Here is an 18835-nt window from a genome sequence, read left to right on the forward strand (position 1 = left end):
CTATTACTTCTCTCAAGATCAACGAGTGTCTGTTGTTTACGGTATCGACTTCCGAGATCCAGCGACAAATCTTTACAATATCATATCATGTAGATAGTAGGAGATACTAGATCGTAACAAGCAAGTAGTTATTTCGTTTCACTTCTGTCCCAGTGCTGATACCGTAGAAGTTATTGATCCGCTCTCGGACGAGTATCCGGGCGAATCCCAGCCCTTACATATCTTGTTTGATAATAAGGGCTATCTTGCGCTCCTACTCATTGTCTTAAACCTTGGCGTGGGTATTCAGTATATCTATATACCTCGGGCGTCATATGTGTTCATGCAAGGTAGGCATTGGTCACGCAAAATCTACCGGGTAGACGGCTAAATATTTGAGTTTTGTTGCCAAGGTGAAATGCCCACAATGGCGCCGAGCAGTGGGGGCCGCTCGCAGATGTACCCAGTATACCATTGAATGGATCGCACGATAATTAAGGTGTACCGTGTAGCCATCGTATGGAAAGGTAGGTATGCGACCTCAGCGTTTGACACGTTCTAACGCAAGGAACATGGGCTACATGAGGTTAGTGGATTAGCAATGCCGTGTACCGGTAGTCGATGTTGTAGGTGGCTTGCCAAGTAGGCTAGGTACGCTGTGGCGGAACATACATATACTCTGATATATCTAGGGTCGTCAGACAAAGTAGGTAGGTAGGAGACGATAATCATGCGGAGCTGCCTCGGCAGCGGATTCTTGTATGTTAATCATGACGATAAGTAAGCTTTTGAGAACGGGACGCGGGAACGGGATATGCCATTGCCCAACACAAGCCCAATGCTTAACTCGATCTTAGCGTCTAGGCATGGCCAGTGTAGGCTCCAAGCTCAATGGGTTTCTCGCGGTATTAATGTACTATGAAGCAATCATCCAGACCGTTTCTGAAACTGCTAGCTGAGCATAGTTGAGTGGTGTTGACCTCTCACGTATTCAAGCATGCGCCATACGGTTAAAGCAACGGAAACAGTCTAATCAAGTAGACGTATTTCAGCGGTAACATTGTTTTCGCACTCGAGGCGATCCTAAGGTGTGACATCACAAAAGGAGACATCAGTATCACCTTAGCCTCCACGAAGCCTCCGATACCTGCCAAGATTCTACATAGCCAATCAGAGCATATTAGACATGTATTGTAGCGGTTTTGATACCAAAGATACCTAATGCTATACCAGATATGCATAGATCACCGGCAAAAGCTAGGCTTTTGTATGTAGATCTGTTAGCAAAGCTAGGGGATACTTAAGACCCGATTAAAAGTGTCCCGGAGGTTTCGTGGAGGCTAAGGTGATAGCTAACGAAGGCTTGTTAAGTGAGTATATGCTGTGCGCATAGCGCAGGATATCATGCTTTGGAATACCGAAGAGTGGGGGAGGCGTAGTCAGCACATATGCAGCGTGCCGCCTAGGTATTCCTTACTGCCTGCATGCAGTCAGCAGCAAGCGAAGATCATATCACATTCAAGCATGTCTAGGGAAAGATGATAAATTGCAGAAGCGGATTATGTCGGCGTTGAAACGAGAACCATCCTTTTTGCTGTTCCATGACAGCTCTCACGACCAATCGCAGTCTCTCCAAATGACGAGATCAAGCCTTCCACGCCCTAGAATCGCTGATCGCAAGGTCGCGCAGGTGACTGGCCTGCATACTGCTCTTTATCCTTACCTGACGCGTGAGACGTCGTATTGCCTCAGAGATACCTAGTTGCCACGATGGACCCAAGGGCCCTAGCGACCATAGCATCGAACGACCGGCAAATCATCTCTAGGTAGTGTAAAAGCGCGTCATCCAGTCTCCGGCTAGAGGGCTTTTGCAGATTCGTGCAGGAATGAAAGACTCAGTATAGCCCAGCGAGCTCTGCACCTCGGCAGACATTTGAGATTCATGACCACAATACTCTCGACTATAATTCGGCTGGTAATGCCCTTTTGACTGGCACTCATTGCTCATTGTAACCTTGACCCCAAGTCTGCATACCTATGGCATTCGTAAATCACCTACCCTACCCACCTACTGAGTCTCTGAATACTCCGTGCGACCGTCGCTATAGTGTGATTCATGGCCTTTACCCAGCGAGGGCGTCTCCCCAACCAGGCTGCCAACAACGCCGAATGCAACAGTAATAGCGACACTAACAGCAATCAGAGCAACCCCAATGGTGATAGTGGCACAGCTGGCAATGGCGGCCGAGACACAGGCAAGCGGCAGAGATCTCGGAACGAGGATAATCCCCCAGCAGCCTGTGACCAGTGCAGGTCGAGAAAGGTGCGATGTGATCGCCAGCAGCCCGAGTGCTCTAACTGCCGAAAAGGTGGCGCCTTTTGTAGCTGGTCAAGCACGTTTAGGCGCGTGAACCACACCAAGCAGCTCAGGGATGACTTCTCCAGCGTCATGGACCGTCTTGATGAGGTCCACCAGACATTGAACCAGCTTGCCAGCCTGACGCGGGATATCGTGGCTCGGCCCTGCTGTCATCGTGCTAGCCATAGCCCCGGTGGCTGTGGATCGCATTGCCTCGCTACAGGTAGCAATGGCCATAGCAGTATGAATTTGGACCTGAATTCGGCTATCACCACTGCTAGTACTTCCCCCTCGGCAACGGCTGCTATAGCTACCCTTCGTCATGATCTTCAGAGCAATCATGATCTAACCCTCCCAAGCAGTAATGACGCTATTTTGGACATCCTTGACGCCGAGTGTAACTTGCCCGACGGGGACCATTCGTTGCAAAATGGGTTGAGTCGTGATCATGACGGCGAACGTTCGATAGACTCGCCAGCATCGATGTCCTTGTTCCAAGACGTCGCTGGGCAACTCACTGGCATGATTACCCAACTCGATGGCAAAGTCGAGATCCATGGGCTTCAGGAATCGGGCGTTCAAAGCACTCTGGTGCACTTGCGAAATTCTTTCCCTTTCGAGTTACCTTGTCCCGACCCAGGTGTCATCGACGACAATCGCCCCGTCTCCACGCCGCCTCGCCTAATGGTAGACCTCTTCATCGAAAGCTTTCTCTGTAGTTTCAATGCCTCCTTCCCTATATTTGACGAAGCCGAGCTTCGCCGTGCGGTAGACACGCATTATGCCGCGGAACGGCCGGTCGATGACAGTCCATGGGCACTTGTATTTACAAATATCGTACTGCTGGGCCTGGGACTGGAAGCGCAAATTACGAGCGTCTCTAAATCTCACCCAAAAAGCATGCACCATGAACTCATGTCTTCCTTTCTTCGCAACTGCGACCGCGCTATTGCCAATCTCGATTCCTTCACACGCCCCTCAGTAGTCAATATCCAGGCCCTGCTGACTTTGGTATGTCCCCTTTCCTTACTCGTCGCTTTCACTTGCTCCTTGTATACACATTCGCGTTGTAAGAGAGGCTAAACTTTTCCTCGATCTTATTGGAAGTAGGCTCTAGTCGGCAAGGAATTCTACAAGAGTGCTGTCTTCGAGAGAGCCTTGCAAACTGCATGTCACCTCGCCCGTATCATCGGATTGCATCGGGCAAAAACATCTGAAAGCGGTATGCCAGGGCTTGAGGGAGGCGATAGAGATCGTCTATTTCGTGTCCTGTACGCCATGGATAAATTTCGCACTTTTCAAATTGGGCAGCCATGTGACTTATACATCTTTGACTCGGAGATAGAGCTTGACAACGTCGAGGGTGGCGAGCTACCAGGTACACGCCTCAGCTACGCATTCAATCATATTATGCGCATCTGGGAAGAGATTTATCTAAATCTTTATTCTACGCGAGCTTTTCATGCGGGCGCGAAAGCCCGTGCGCAGCGAGTATCGGCCATGAGTAGCTTGACATCATCTTGGGCTCAACGCTACAGTGATCTGCTGGAACCAGGAGAGGCGGGTTACGATTTGAAGCTAGAGCCCCGCCGCTTCGAGATCAACTATTCTTACCATATTACTCAAGTTTTGATACTCCGGTGCGATTGGAGAAACCACGTACGGCGGCAAATGCTTGATCATTCGCGAGCGTCCTTGAGAATAATTGCCAGCATCGTTAACATGCCAGTCACTACCCAAGGGCTAGCATCTTTAGCGCGCATGTTTCAGAACTACCCTGTTGCGTCGTTCACAGAATTGGTCCTATTCCATTTACAAAATCTGAGTAGAGGGGCGCCGCCGGATGAGTCGAGAAGCGATGATGTCGAGCTTTTTCAATACATCAACCGTTCCATCAAGCCTCTACAGCATCCTGATTTACCCCAAACATACCTAAGCCGACTGACAGTGGGCATAAATTGGTTGCTACAAGTTCTCGAGACGATAGGCGGTACCACGTTTAAGCCAATTGAGAGGTTCGATTATCAAATGCAGACTATCCATAGTGGCTTTGTTAACCCAGCGAGCTCTCGACCTTCTAGCCACTCTCCGTCGGCAATTGCAATTTCAACCGGCGCTGAAAGCTTTGGTCGCCTGCAACCTAGCCGCGGATTCTCACTCTCGTCATCAATATCGTCAGCCTCGGAAAAGGAGCATCGACGTCCGCTTGGTGAATGCGAGATGACATCCTTCGGCGCATCCACCCCGGTGACTGACCCTATGAGCGCACCTGTTGGGCAAGGTTCATCGTCCGCTAGTAGCCTCTATCTAGACAGATCCCAGTTCGACTCTACTGTAATGGGCGAACAGAGTTGGGACATGGATCTTTGGAAGGAGATGTTCCCTTCATGACAGCTCGGCCGGATTCACAGTCAGGCCTTCCATGCCCTATAAACTCATTCTTGCTACAGAGCAGAGCGCTAGAAATTGCAAATAGTTGATAATTAGCAATAGAATAATTATACCTAAATGAAACTTATAGACAATAGCACAAGCAGGATTATGGCTATAACGTATAGATTTTAATTGCGCAACATAAATAAGCCCAGCTATGGCGGTGTATACTGGTGTAATACCGATCCATGCAACCAAACCGTGGACTATGCATTTTTAGTCACACCAATTTCCTCTTTAGGTGCTACATACTTGACACAACGTGGTGATTTTTGGGTTCCTGCTTATGGAGCTTCTACATCCAGGGTCTTTCAATGCTACGAGACCTGCTCCCCCCTGTGATTGCGATGCAGGAAATGAAACCAGTGCCATTGAATGGTGACAAATGAATGCCCTTGACTGAGAAGTAAGCTGTGCATGCATCGTAACATGTCGCGCCTCGGGTACCGGAGCCCGAACAGTGCCCATGGAGGCTCATCTTCTAGAACGTCAGAAACGACGCCGTTAGATGTTCGAGCAGTTTAACGGTTATTATATAGCCCCACCTACTTTCAACACATCTGTAATCTAGTAAACAAAAACTGTCTATATTAGTCAAAGGCTTAATGGACGATATTGGATGTAGGATGTATTCCTACATCATAAGGCATGGGTACCAGATGTAACTATAATCAACTCAAATACAATCTCACACGCGTATGTAGCGTGGAACCATGCAGCTTGATCGCAGTTTCCATTCCCACGACGGTAAGAAGTAGAGTCAGGAAATAGCAGAGGTGGGATGATTTACGTTTGCATGCTTATATCCATTGGTGTTCCCTTTCTCTAGGAGCGGGGGCCACTGAGATACAGGCCTGTATCTTATCGCTGCCCGCCAACATCGTGACAATTGAAGTGGCGCAGAGAGACTGGGGTTCGATTTTGAAGTTTCGGAATTTGTGCAAGAAACACCGACTGGTATTGGCCTCACAAGGGCACCACTTTAACGAACACGTGGCTATTTCTCTCAGCTTTTAAAATCTATTTAGCATTTAAGGTATAGATGCTATAATAAGTGTAAATTGCCTTGAATTACTTTAAAACGTACCGTATAACTAGTGATATTAAACCATAGTTGGCAAGTTATAAGGTCGGCCAAGAACACAGATATTAAGAATGCTAAGTACATTGTTAAGAGAGGGGCGTCCACAGACTCTTCATGTATGCGGCTGATCTTTTCGTGCTGTGCCATTAAGCTGCATAAGTTCTATGCAGACCCTGTCTGTAGCTAACAAAGGGGCATCATTTTTCCTTGATTCGTAACTAAAGTTAGTTTTATCACCTTATTAGCAAGGGCCAAGATAAGATACCTGCTTCGAGTGGAATAAGATTTCAATATGATTAAACACATGACTACACCTTTTGATAATAATACTCTGATACTGGATATAATACGCGGATTACCACTCAATTACTAATATTGTTTCTACCGCTCTGCCAGTACATGCCAATAGCAGTGAAAAGGCTCATGAACTCGAACCATAAGAGTGTGTTGATTGAGCTCAGCAATGCTAGCTGCAGATGTTGTGGTACCTATTTGGAGTCCAGCTCTTGCTCTGCCTGGAGAGCCTTGGATATAATCGTATTCCTGTCCGTAGTGCTATAAATGCCAGCTTTTACAAAGGCGTCTGCGGTCGAGGTGACAGCTTCGACGAAAGATTCATGTGTATCAAAGGGTGCCTGGTCCCAAACTATGTCCAGGAAGGTTAAACCATCTTTGCCCGGCAAAATGACACCAGAAACGGGAACATCGTACTTTGGCAAACCATCATTTCGTTTACGATTAGGTACACCAGTGTTGATTGTACCAAACACAACAGTTGACTCTATGCGTCGGAAGTAGGAGGATACCGACTGGGAATCAGCAATGTAGTAGGGGCGCGCAGCCAAAGTGCCAACAATTTGAAAGGTCGGGTCTCCAGCAGCCGAGGTTCCTGTACGTTTTATAGCTACCACAGAATAATCTCCATCTCGCTTGAGATGTTGATAGAGTGAAAGCCCCGCAAACCCGTCGTTGGCAGTGGTCGTTTTGCCAACGATTTGCAGCACCAAAGGTCCCCACATGATGGCTTGAGTATCTGGACGGTCTAACGCGCGCTCTATGCGGATGTTAAACGGCATGTTCACTTCAACTACATCTCCTGTTTGCCAATTCCGGCTCAATGTTAAATATGTTCCAGGTCGTGCCACAGGACTAGTCTGAGTCAGACCATTGATGGCTACTTTGAATCCTTTCTGGACCCAGGCGGGGACCCGTAGTTTGATGTCCAATGGACCTTGTCCGGTGATTGTGAGCTTTACCGTGTCTCCACGAGGAAAATCTGTTTCTTGCTTTATCACAAATCCCTTGGCGGCCCAGGATAGAGTAGATGGGATGTATAGGTTGATCCAGAGTGTAGAACCGTCTGCCGAGCGCAAGTAAACTGTCTCCTGGTACTTAGTATGGCTCTCCATTCCAGTGCCACCACAGCAAGTGCCGGTATTGCCAAAGTCGCGAGGAATACCCGGAGTGAGCGACTGGAAGTATGTGAGTTGCGGGTCGCGGGTGTTGCTTGTGTCCGCGCGTGACCCGGCAATTTGGTTGAACAAGCCACGTTCGTAGTTGTCCATGTACGTGGCGTTATGCTCATGTAAGAACAGGTTGCGTGCCAATTTGAGCATGTTATACGCTGTGCATGTCTCAGCACCGGGCCCGGCCATTGCCCTAGCAACATTGTCCCGGTTCTGGAACAGTTCGTAGTTGGTATCACTGCCAGGATAGGCACCTCCGACGCCGCCAGTGGCGAAATACCGGTGCGGAACTACCCAGTTATAAAAATTCCTGGCTGCGTTGAAATACTCTGTCTCACCTCCATGTTCGAAGACTCTCAGGTAACCGATGAATTGAGGTACGTGCTGGTTGGCGTGAAGGCGTGCTGGACGACGTCGACCTGGGATTTTGTCGCTAGTAACTACTAGTATATCTGTGTTATTCACAGCGCTGCCGAAAAGGGACTCCCGGTTGTCGAAGATTTTAGCGATTTGTAAGTGGTGCGGATTGCCAGTAAGTTGATATATTTCTGGGAATACCTCGTTGGCGCCACCGTATTCCCCGCCGATATATAAGTCCCACATATAGTTGAGGTCATCCCTAGTCAAGTTTCCGGTATATCGAGAGTGGTTTTTGTCGCCGATAGTAAGCGCAAGGTAGGCCCAGTCGGCCATCTTTGTAACTATCTGAAGGGCCTGCGAGCTGTTGGTATTGTAATACGCGTCCAGCAATCCTCTGATTATCTTGTGCTGCGTGTACCAGGGCGCCCATGTATTGGTCTCGAGGTTGCTCCCATAGACTGCCCAACGCGGGGGGCCCAGGCGGAGGACAGTATCTTCTGGTAGGGCACCGAGGTAACCAGGAAATGTCGGGATCCAGCTAGCGTCGCCAGTACCGGCTGCCCCCTTGATACGCGCCGTGATCTTATCCTGACATGCAGCCAGTTCAGTAATCATCCAGTCAAGCTTAGTTTTGAAAATCTGTTCGCCCTGGTCGACGTATGCTTGAGACAGGGCCGTCATGAAGTGGCCTGTCCAATGTCCACTCAGAAGTCCACCGTCCTCCCAACCACCAGGAGGAGTAACGCCACTGGGGTTAGGCCTTCCAGCTTGTTTGTTGAAAAGGACTAGGAATTTCCGCTCATCGTATGAGCGCAGAAATGCTTTGATCTTGTCGCGCTTCTCTTGCAGCAGCCCATTTCCAAGTCGCACCTGGTCAAGGGGGAATGGGCGGACTGGGGCAGTAGACCCTGGGCCGAGATCGAGTGCCAGTGCACTCGTCTTTATAGCACCAATGCTGAAAAGCATTGCTATTCCCAAGGCAGCCGCCCAAGTCAGCTGATATAGCCTCAGTAACATGTTCAGAACCATGTAAATACAGGAAAGCTTCGATCTGGACAAGGCTATCAGTTCCGTTAACTTGTTTAATAGACCAAAAAGGAATTAGAAGGGCCTCAGTTATAAGGTTCATATCACCTACCACCCCTCACCCTCGCGAATTTGGCTCGACGCATGATATACAGACTTGACAGAAAGCTATATAAATACCTAGATAACGATATCTTGTACGTCGAAAGCCGTATCATAATACTCCGCATTTAGCCATAAGTGTAAAGGAGGTGAGGGGTTATATGGGGCATCTACCTTACCAACTCTGTGATGAGGATAATGATAGGTTGACCATGTTACTGGAAGAACGCTCATGCGTGCTGGGGAAACAGCTGTTTGTGCTTCGCAATTGGTGGGATAATAACCCTACTATATATCAACGCTCCTAAGAAGCATGATTAGGTTGTGCAGCTGATAAGCTGATGAAACATTATTCGAACCTTTAGCCAATGTTCTAGTCTTAATCGCCTCAAAGTCTAATGCTCTTCAACTTTTCATATCTTAATGAGTTGCTTGAGAGAAACCTGGATATATAAGAACTGTAAAGCTTCCATTTAAAATCTAGTAGGTGGAAATACATTTATGTTATAGTTTTATACAACTACTTAATAATATATTTAAGTACCTTATAGCTATTTAGGTATATTTATATATTAAAAAGCTAAAAGATAATAAATAAAGGGAATATGAATCTAGAACGAAGTTGGCGATGGTAATTCTATTAACTATCATATGCGCGCGGTTGATCTAAGTTGATCATCCCGATAATATAACGACCGGCTCTCTTATCGCTGATGAAACAACGATTCAAGCTCAATGGTATTACTTCCATCCTTGACCCAGTGCGCACTCGAAAGACGTGGAGGATGGTCGTCTTGGTATGGAAATGATAGCTAAATGATCAACCCTTAATTGATTCTAAGACGAGTCTTGCCTGGATTGTTACATTTGTGCAGTCTAACCGGGCTATGCTTCATTATGAAAAACCCTCAATTCTCTGTTTTCTACTGTCGCCTATCTTAATTCATCTAACAACGTTGTTATATGGGATTAGCGTAAAATCGTAATAAACCCTGTAGTTGACACTGAAACATTACCCACACACTTCTCAATGCCAAGTATTTGTATTGCGATGCACTACTGTAATTCGCTTCCTCCCGTCTTACGCTATCCGTAGTGGCACCCATGCTAAATGCCTCCAAGAAGGGTTTAAATGCTAGAAGGCGATAAAGTGTAATTGAACACAGTTCAGCTCGTCAGTTTCTATGCTGCCAAGTGTTTGTAGACAAAAATTTTCCAGGAACAGGGGTATACGTAACCCCATGTAATGTAAATGATACTAGGAGTCGTCGGGAATTGCCATAAGCGCTCGAGTCACGCTTCGAACCAAAAAGGTCTAGATTCCCTCTTGAAATGGCTCGTATAGACATCTTGTTGAGAGATGGTTAACCAAGAGGAAATGTCTGGAGAAGAGTAAATGTTGCTTTACATAATCAAGCTGGCATTCAAGGGATGTCCAGGATGAGAGAGAGACATGGGTGACCTAGCTAACTTGTATGAAAATAGATATCGATACGACGCTCCGTCCCGCATCTTACCCCATGCACACCATGTATCTACCGAAACTGGTCCCTGGTTTTTTCGTATTATATAAGGTCGAGGCAGACGCAGCGGTGAGTATATAGAACTGTCCGTCACTTCTATATTTTTCTAGGGAGCTTGACGAAATATTTCAATACATTGGCAAACCCCTTAACTGATTGATAATATGGGTGTTTTCGATACCCAAGCCTTGACAGCTCTTTGCTGTCTCATAGTAGGATATTTCCTCGCATCAACCATCTACCAATGGCATCGTCTTCGCCACATCCCGGGGCCTTTCTTTGCCTCCTTCTCATACTTATGGATTGGTTACTCGGGCTGGAGCGGCAAACAATACGAGATACACAAGCATCTAGGAGGGAGATATGGTCATTTGGTAAGAATTGGACCGAATGAAGTCAACACTGACGACCCTGAGACGATTCGCCGCATATCTAATGCGAAAAGCGAGTACCCACGGTCTGGGTGGTATGATGGCGCCCGTTTCCATCCGGACAGTGATGCCATGTTCACAATGGTAGAGCCTGCTACACACGATAAACGTAAGGCCAAGACCTCACATGGTTATTCCGGTCGCGAAACACCCGGACTCGAGTCTGCCATCAATGAGCAAATCGAAAATCTGACTAGCGCAATTCGTCGGAATTATGTCCGCAAAACAGACCCTAGCTCCAAAGTGATGCCACTTGACCTGAGCATTATATTCCCTCAGTTTACTTTGGATGTGATATCTCGCCTTGCCCTCGGAAAGGAATTCGGCTGCCTCGAAGCAGATAAGGATGTGCACGGATTCTACCACGTTGTAGAGTCTCACCTACCATTGATGAATGTCTGTGCCGATATTCCATGGGCACGCAAACTTGTTTTCTCATCATTGGGCATCAAACTTTTTGGCCCCAAACCAACAGACAGCTCAGGCCTCGGCCGAATGATGAAGTGAGCAACCACGTCACGATTGCCTACTATTGATTGATTACTGATCATAGACATGCAGATTGACCAACGACGAGGTTCACAAGAGATACACCGGCGACGTTAAAGCCTTAAAAGACATGCTAGTAAGAAGAATATAACTGGGAGCTAGCCACTATCACTAACCTGCTTTGACTCAAGGGATCATTTCGTCGTCATGGGCTTACCGAAGCAGAATGTCAGACCGAAGGGTTCTTCATGTTTGTAGCTGGCTCAGAGACAACAGCTAGTGCTCTCAGAATGATACTATTCCATCTCATTGCTACACCTGTAGCTTATAACAGGCTGAAGAAGGAAATGATGACTGCAATAGAGCGCGGAAGAGTCTCGAATCCAATAACAGCGGCAGAGGCAAAAGAGCTACAGTACCTACAGGTATTCTCCCCCCCTGCGTTGCTTCGTCTAAGTTATCAACGTACAGCTCATGTACACAACGCATCAAGATGGTTAACGTCTTATAGGCCGTTCTTTACGAGGGCTTGCGCATACGTCCAGTTGCTACTGCGACCTTTGGTAAAGAGGTGCCGCCTGGAGGTGATAGCATCAATGGATACTTTGTTCCCGGCGGGACGACTGTCGGACCCAACCTTCCCTCATTAATGCGCTCCAAAGTCCTCTTTGGGGAGGATGCAGACTTATTCCGCCCCGAACGATTCCTAGAGGCTGACGAAGTTACGCGCACCGAGATGCAACGAAATGTTGACCTTGTCTTCGGCTATGGCCGCTGGATGTGTGCTGGCAAGATTGTTGCTTGGCTTGAATTGAACAAGACGATATTTGAGGTCAGTTTAGGACTGCCAACCGCCTTCTTGGTCCGACTAACGCTTACATTGTTTATGCTAAGGTTCTCCGCCACTTTGACTTCCAAATCTATGATCCTAAAATTGGAATCAAATCTTGGAGCCATGGAGCTTGGGTAGATAAGGACATCTTGGTTATCGCTACAGAGTCAGACATTATGAAAGACTTTTCGAGCAGTGGCTGAATTATGCAATATTAGGAACTGAGTATCGAAGTCCATACTAACTCATTATATGGGTGATAGCGGTACATGTCAGATTAGGCGAGCTAGTTAATTGAGAGCCAATGAAGCTAAAGGAATTGCAACTCTGTTAATTTTAGCTTATCCTTACTGGTATAGAGAGGGGAAGCGACGCCCATGAGGCACTTATTATCACTAAATAGGTATTTTACCACAAGGCCTAATATAGCGGGGAACGCGTCTTCTAGATTCGTTAAGCTACACTTTATATAATCTTCTACAATGTCTTTCCAATACAGTTGCAGATAGATTCCAGTAAAGGACGGGTGGAGGAATGCATGTCTCGCGGTAGGTGATTCATCTATTATAAGAGGTTGTTGTTAGATATAAGCAATGGTATATAGAATTTAATGTATTGATTAGTCTTTTTATTATTTATATAGCGCGCTTCGTTATATAAAGATTTTATAAAAGCCCTTATCTTCTTAATATAGATCTCCTTTATAGTTGTTAAATATAAGTAATAATATATAAAATTTAATATATTAATTAAAAATCTTATTATTTTTTATATAATTTGCTTTACTATATAAAGATTTTTATAAGGGCCTTTATCTTTTTAATATAGGTTTACTTTATAATCCCCATTTACTTAATATTTTAATTTAAAATTATTATTATTATTTATTTATTAATATATTTTATTATTATATAGTTTTTATTATTATATAGTTAAATTTTTATAACTTTTTATATTTTATACTTTAATTATTATTCTTTTTACTTATAATAATAAAGAATGCGTTAAAAAAATTTAAACTATAAATTGTAATTTATAATATATCTCCCACTTAACCTGGCCACCCAATTGAGCTGGCCACCCCCTTAGCCCATACAAAAAACGTTGGTGCGCTAATCACGTGATAATTTAATAACTTTATAAATATTGGTGGTATAAAATAATAAAATATGCCATTAGATTCGTAATTAAAAGACCTATTTAACGGTACCCCTCACCAGCTCTTACGATTTATACTCGTGGAGTTATTGAGCAATACGCTAAAGTAAGCGCTGTGACGAACGTGTCAGATATGTACTATACCGGAATACTATACGCACTGTAAAGGGACACTATAGAAATACGCGAAACCCGTGCCGATAAGGTCATATAACTTATAATAGTTATTAGCCCATATATATCTCTATATATACGTATATTTTAGTTTTATCTTTCCTTCCTTTTTTCTTTAGCTTAAAATCTTTATTTATAGTATTAATATAGCTATACCTTAAAACCCTAATTATAATACTATTTTAAATTCCTCCTTTTTATTAATAAACGTTATATAAATATATTATTTATATTTAATCGTTATTATTTATAATTTATAAATTAAACCTTTTCCTATTATTATATTTTATATTTAACGATAAATAAATATAACTTTATAATAAACCTAATTAATAAAATTAAACCCTATACCCTTTAAAATTAAAAAAACCTTAATTAAAATAAATAACCTAAAACAATCTTAATAATTATTATTATATACTATACCTAATATTCCTATAATTAATAAATAATTGATTTAAAACCCTATTTCTTTTATCGAAAAAGAAAAAACTAATATTAAATTTAAAAATAGCTTTTAAAACTTTTTAAATCCTAAACTGGAAGATATAATACTTTTACCATTAAACCTTAATTTAAATAAAGGATTAATAAAATTACCCTAATTAATAAATAAAATAAACGCTACTAATTAAACTACTTTAATCCAATAGCTATAAAATTAAATTACTACTTTTTAAGCTTAAATAAAAAAAGGTAACCTAACCTTTACGTTATAAAAAAGTATAATTAAAAGTACCTTTAATAAAATTAACTTTAAGCTAATTAATATAATTATATAAGCTATCTTTAAAATAATTAACCCGGTAAGTAACCTTATAAACCTAAACCTAAAATATATAAAGAAAGTTAAAACCTATAAAGTTAACTTAAATACCTTTTCCGAAAATAAGGATTTATTTAATAATTAATTAAAAAAGCTAACTAATAAACTTAAAGAAGATATAATAATATATTATATTAAAAAAAGCTAAATATATTATATTATATCCCTTTTAAAGGAGAATATTAAAAAAGTAATTAAAACTTACTTTTATTCCATTACTTAATTATATAATAATTTAGTTAAAATAGTATAAACGTTAAAAACTGCTTATTATAACTTAAATTAAACTATTTAAATATAAAACGCTTTAAATAAATTCTACTTTAAATTAGGCTTTAATATTTATTAATTCATTTTTTAATTTAACAATCTAATATTAAAGTTAAAGTTGCTTAACGCATCTCCCACTTGACCTGGCCACCCAATTGAGCTGGCCACCCCCTTAGCCCATACAAAAAACGTCGGTGCGCTAATCACGTGATAATTTAATAACTTTACGAATATTGGTCGTATAAAATAATAAAATATACCATTAGATTCGTAATAAAAAGAGCTATTTAACGGTACCCTTTACTAACTTCTACGACTTATATTCGCGGAGTTATTCAACAATACGCTAAAGTAAGCGCTAAATTAATCCTTGCTTAGCGCCCCTTTAGCGTATTGCTTAATATCTCGCTTAATAAATTTTATAAAAAATAGTAAAAAATACCATTGGATTCCCCTTTAAATAACGGATCCAAAGGTATTAATTATTAAATTGTACGATCAGTACTCGTAAAGTTATTATAGATTGAAATAATAGGATTTTATATAGGTTATTGGGGTGGCCAGCTCAATTGGGTGGCCAGGTCAAGTGGGAGATGCGTTAAATTTAAATAGTTTTAATTTTTATAAAAATATATTAGCTTTAACTTTAAAACTAAAGTATTTAAAGCTAACATTAACCTATTAATATTATATAAATACTTTTATAATAAAGTAATAAAGGTAATATATAACTATAACTATTATTATAATTGTTAAAAAAAAAATAAATTGTTAATTTTACTAACTATAACTTTAATAATAAAAAGAATATAAATAAGGGGAATATTATAATAAAGCTTAAAGGAATAAAGCTTTTAAAGGAAAAAAAGAAAACCTATTAAAAAAATAATACTTATTTTAATTATAGTAAAATAGAATATTATATTATAAATTACCTTAAAAAAAGTAAAAATATAGTTTAAGTATAAAATAAAAAAAGTAAAAAAAAGCCTACTAACTTCTCTTCCATTAAATTTAAATTAAAAAACTAATTAAACTATTAAAAAACTCCTTAATAATTTATAAACTATCCTTAACCTATATAAAAAATAATCGAAATACTATTTAATTTATATACCCTATTTAAATATAAATAAATAATCTTAAAATAAAAGCTATTATATTATATAATATTAAAGCTTAAATATATTTAATAATTAATTATAAATTAGTTTATTATATTAATTATTAATTAAAAGTTAGGTTAATTACTTTAAAATAACTATAATAATTAAATAATTATTAAAAATAACCTATTAATATAGTTAATTAATACTTTATTATTACTTTAAAAGTAAATAGATAAAGGTTTAAAGATTAAACCTTTTAAATTATTAATATTAAATATAATATTATAATTAATTTAAAATAGTTAGCTAAAAATAAGGTTATTTTAAATTATATCCGTTATATATTATATTAGTTAAAAGATTTATTCCCCTTTACCCTATTCTTACCTATAATTAAAATTATATAAAAGTTTCCTAATAATTAATAAATTAACCCTATTATCCAATAGAACGTTAATTAAAAAGATACTAGTTTAAAAAAGAAATATATTATATTAAAGCAACCAGCTATATACCTCCGAAAAAACATTTAACTTAAAAACCTAAAGATAAAGCAATTTTAAAATAAAAGGATTATTTAATAACTTATTAAAAAAATTAAGTTAAACCTTAAATAGAAATAATAAAAGAAAAGGGTACTCCTAAATAAACTAATACTTATTAAATTTATTAAAGTAGCTTTAAAAGTAACTATAATAATATTAAAAAAGATTTAAAAAACCTTTAATAATAAATATATTTCCTTCCTATAAAATAAAGACCTTAAATATATTAAGCTAATCCATTACTTAATCCTTAAAAAGTTAGCCCATTTAAAAGAGTTTTTCTTAAAAGTAAAAGTTAATAAATTACCCCTATTATAATTAGGATATAATATAATTCTTAAAACTATTATTAATAACCCTTAAAATAACCCCCTTCGGTATTAAATTCCAATTTAATACCTACTATTAAAAAAAGAAATAACAAATAAATTGTTAACCTATAGCTTTATTAAACCCTATATAAAAGTAAAAGCTTCCTTTATCCTTTTTACCCCTAAACTAAATTTAATTAAAAAATAGTTTTATATTAATTATTAATAGAAAAATAAATACCTAAAGGACTATATTATTCTAACGCTAAACTTAAATGGTATTATATATAATAGTTAAAGGGTTAAACGTTATATTAAATTTAATATTATTAAGGCCTTTTATAAATTAAAAATAGCCTTAAAATCCTAATATTTAATAGTATTCCAAATCTAATAAGAAATATTTTAATAATTAATCCTACCCTTTAGATTAAAAGTTAGCCCTGCTTAATAATAAAACTTTATTAATTCTTAATTATATAAACTATTTAACCTTTTTAATAACGTTTATATTAATAATATCCTAATATTTATATATAATAAAAAAAAGTATTAAGAATAATATAAGGAGGTAATATATTACTTTTATAATGCTAGGCTTTAAAGAAATATAAAAGAATCCTACTTTAATATAACCTTTATAAACTATTTAAGTATAATTTTAAAAGCTAAATAAGGTATTTAAATAAACCTTAAAAAAATAAATATTATTATTAATTGGAAATTTAAAAACTTAATTAATACTTAAGCTATTTATTTGTTTTTAAAGCTATATAACTTTATTTAGATATTTATATATTATATTAATAATATAGCAAAACCTTTAAACCATTTATTTAAAAAGGGTATACTATTTAAAATAGGTAATAAATAATAAAAAGTCTTCGAATTAATAAAGAAGCTAACTTATAAAGTATTAATGTTAACCTTCTTTTAGCCTAATTAACCTATTAAAATTAAAACTAACACCTCCCGAAATACTACTAGTAAAACTATTTAATAACAATAAAAAGATAACACTTAAAAGCTTATAGGATATTTTTTAAAAACTATATTACTAATTAAACAAACTTATTTTATATAAAATAAAGAACTATTAATTATAATTTAAACTATAAAGCATAATTGCTTAAAGCTATTAAGTATAAAGTTCTTTATAATAATTAATTATTAAGCCTTATTATATTTTACTATAAAGAAAGTCCTCTTTATAAAATAAATAAAATAGGTAAACTTTTTATTTAACTTTAATATTATCTTTTAATATTAGCTTAATTAAAAAAACGTAATAGTTAATATATTATTTTATAAAATAGTTAATTTATTAACCGTTAAAGCCTATAAAGCTAAAGAATAAAATATAACCTTAATCCTACTTAAAGCTTTAAAAGGGCCAATAATAGCTATAAAAGAAAAGGCAATAATACTATATAACTTTAACCTAATAAACTTAATCTAATAAAAAAATAAAAAATAAGGTTTAAAATATAAAAACTATTAGTTAATTATTTTAAAGTAAACCTTTAACCTTAAAATTTATCTTTGGACAACCTTAATTAAAAAAGCCCACCATTTAATAATCGCCGCTTACCCTAAATAAAATAAATATATTAAAATAATTAAATAGGATTACTATTAACCTTTATTAAAACGAAATATCCAAATATATATTTATAATTATTATAATTATTAGTAGAATAAGGTTCCTTAAAATAAAACACCTGGATTATTATACCTATTATTAATCCTTATAGCTATTTAACGCTATATTATAATTAATAAGAAGGATATACCTTTAAATAAATATAACTATAATTATATATAAACATTTATTAATAAATTTAACCGCTTATTAATTATAATATTTAATAAAAAAAACAATATAGTAAAAAATATAATATATTAATATTATAAATATACCTACCGTTTTTTAAATTTCCTAAAGGTATAAATTTTAAATAACGTAAAACCCTTTATTTTACGCTTTTTAATAAAGATTAATAAATTAACCTATATTAAATACCGGTATAAAAACGCCCTTTACCCCTAAACGTAAAAAGCTATAAAGTTTATAAATTAAAAGTTAAATTAATAGTTACACTTTTATAATAATAAATATTAAAATAATTAAAGCTTCTATTTACTTATATTAAATTTTATATAAAATATCTCTTAATATTTAACTATTAATATAATACTATTAAAGGTTTTAATAGGAATTAATATAAGGAACCCTTTATTATTACCCTTATTAAATACTATTAAAAAGATAATACTTAAAAAGCTAGCTTAATAGTTAATATAATAAACCTATAAGATATAAAAGGCAGCTTATAAAGTAATAAAAGTTATATAAAA

At 37.9% G+C, this 18835-nt stretch overlaps 3 protein-coding genes across 3 annotated transcripts; 2 read left to right on the forward strand and 1 right to left on the reverse strand.

Annotated features, from left to right (window-relative positions):
- Window positions 1-1479: 1479 nt before the first annotated feature.
- Window positions 1480-4856, forward strand: F5B22DRAFT_628855 (uncharacterized protein). Its single transcript, XM_047976447.1, has 2 exons — window positions 1480-3349; window positions 3449-4856. The coding sequence occupies exons 1-2, from the start codon at window positions 2096-2098 to the stop codon at window positions 4727-4729; spliced, it is 2535 nt and encodes an 844-aa protein (XP_047825417.1). The 5' UTR covers window positions 1480-2095; the 3' UTR covers window positions 4730-4856.
- A 1279-nt stretch (window positions 4857-6135) lies between these two features.
- F5B22DRAFT_628860 (DUF1680-domain-containing protein) lies at window positions 6136-8928 on the reverse strand. The gene has a single exon (XM_047976448.1). It carries the CDS (start codon window positions 8708-8710, stop codon window positions 6344-6346), a length of 2367 nt encoding a protein of 788 aa, XP_047825418.1. The 5' UTR covers window positions 8711-8928; the 3' UTR covers window positions 6136-6343.
- Window positions 8929-10327: 1399 nt separating this feature from the next.
- Window positions 10328-12341, forward strand: F5B22DRAFT_536396 (cytochrome P450). The gene is made up of 5 exons (XM_047972789.1): window positions 10328-11266; window positions 11325-11388; window positions 11444-11677; window positions 11764-12084; window positions 12147-12341. Exons 1-5 carry the CDS (start codon window positions 10497-10499, stop codon window positions 12285-12287), a joined length of 1530 nt encoding a protein of 509 aa, XP_047825419.1. The 5' UTR covers window positions 10328-10496; the 3' UTR covers window positions 12288-12341.
- The last annotated feature ends 6494 nt before the right edge of the window (window positions 12342-18835 follow it).

Source organism: Xylaria bambusicola, assembly GCF_022495145.1.
Source record: "Xylaria bambusicola strain CBS 139988 unplaced genomic scaffold F5B22scaffold_78, whole genome shotgun sequence".
Classification (NCBI taxonomy): Eukaryota; Fungi; Ascomycota; class Sordariomycetes; order Xylariales; family Xylariaceae; genus Xylaria; species Xylaria bambusicola.

What these genes read in the sequence shown, in the direction of transcription:
- F5B22DRAFT_628855 (XM_047976447.1), top strand. Translation starts at nt 2,096, where the DNA reads ATGGCCTTTACCCAGCGAGGGCGTCTCCCCAACCAGGCTGCCAACAAC. An exon ending in TCCAGGCCCTGCTGACTTTG is followed by an intron (nt 3,350 to 3,448) that starts GTATGTCCCCTT and finishes TATTGGAAGTAG; the next exon opens with GCTCTAGTCGGCAAGGAATT.
- F5B22DRAFT_628860 (XM_047976448.1), bottom strand. Translation starts at nt 8,710, where the DNA reads ATGGTTCTGAACATGTTACTGAGGCTATATCAGCTGACTTGGGCGGCT.
- F5B22DRAFT_536396 (XM_047972789.1), top strand. Translation starts at nt 10,497, where the DNA reads ATGGGTGTTTTCGATACCCAAGCCTTGACAGCTCTTTGCTGTCTCATA. An exon ending in AAGCCTTAAAAGACATGCTA is followed by an intron (nt 11,389 to 11,443) that starts GTAAGAAGAATA and finishes CTTTGACTCAAG; the next exon opens with GGATCATTTCGTCGTCATGG. An exon ending in TGAACAAGACGATATTTGAG is followed by an intron (nt 12,085 to 12,146) that starts GTCAGTTTAGGA and finishes GTTTATGCTAAG; the next exon opens with GTTCTCCGCCACTTTGACTT.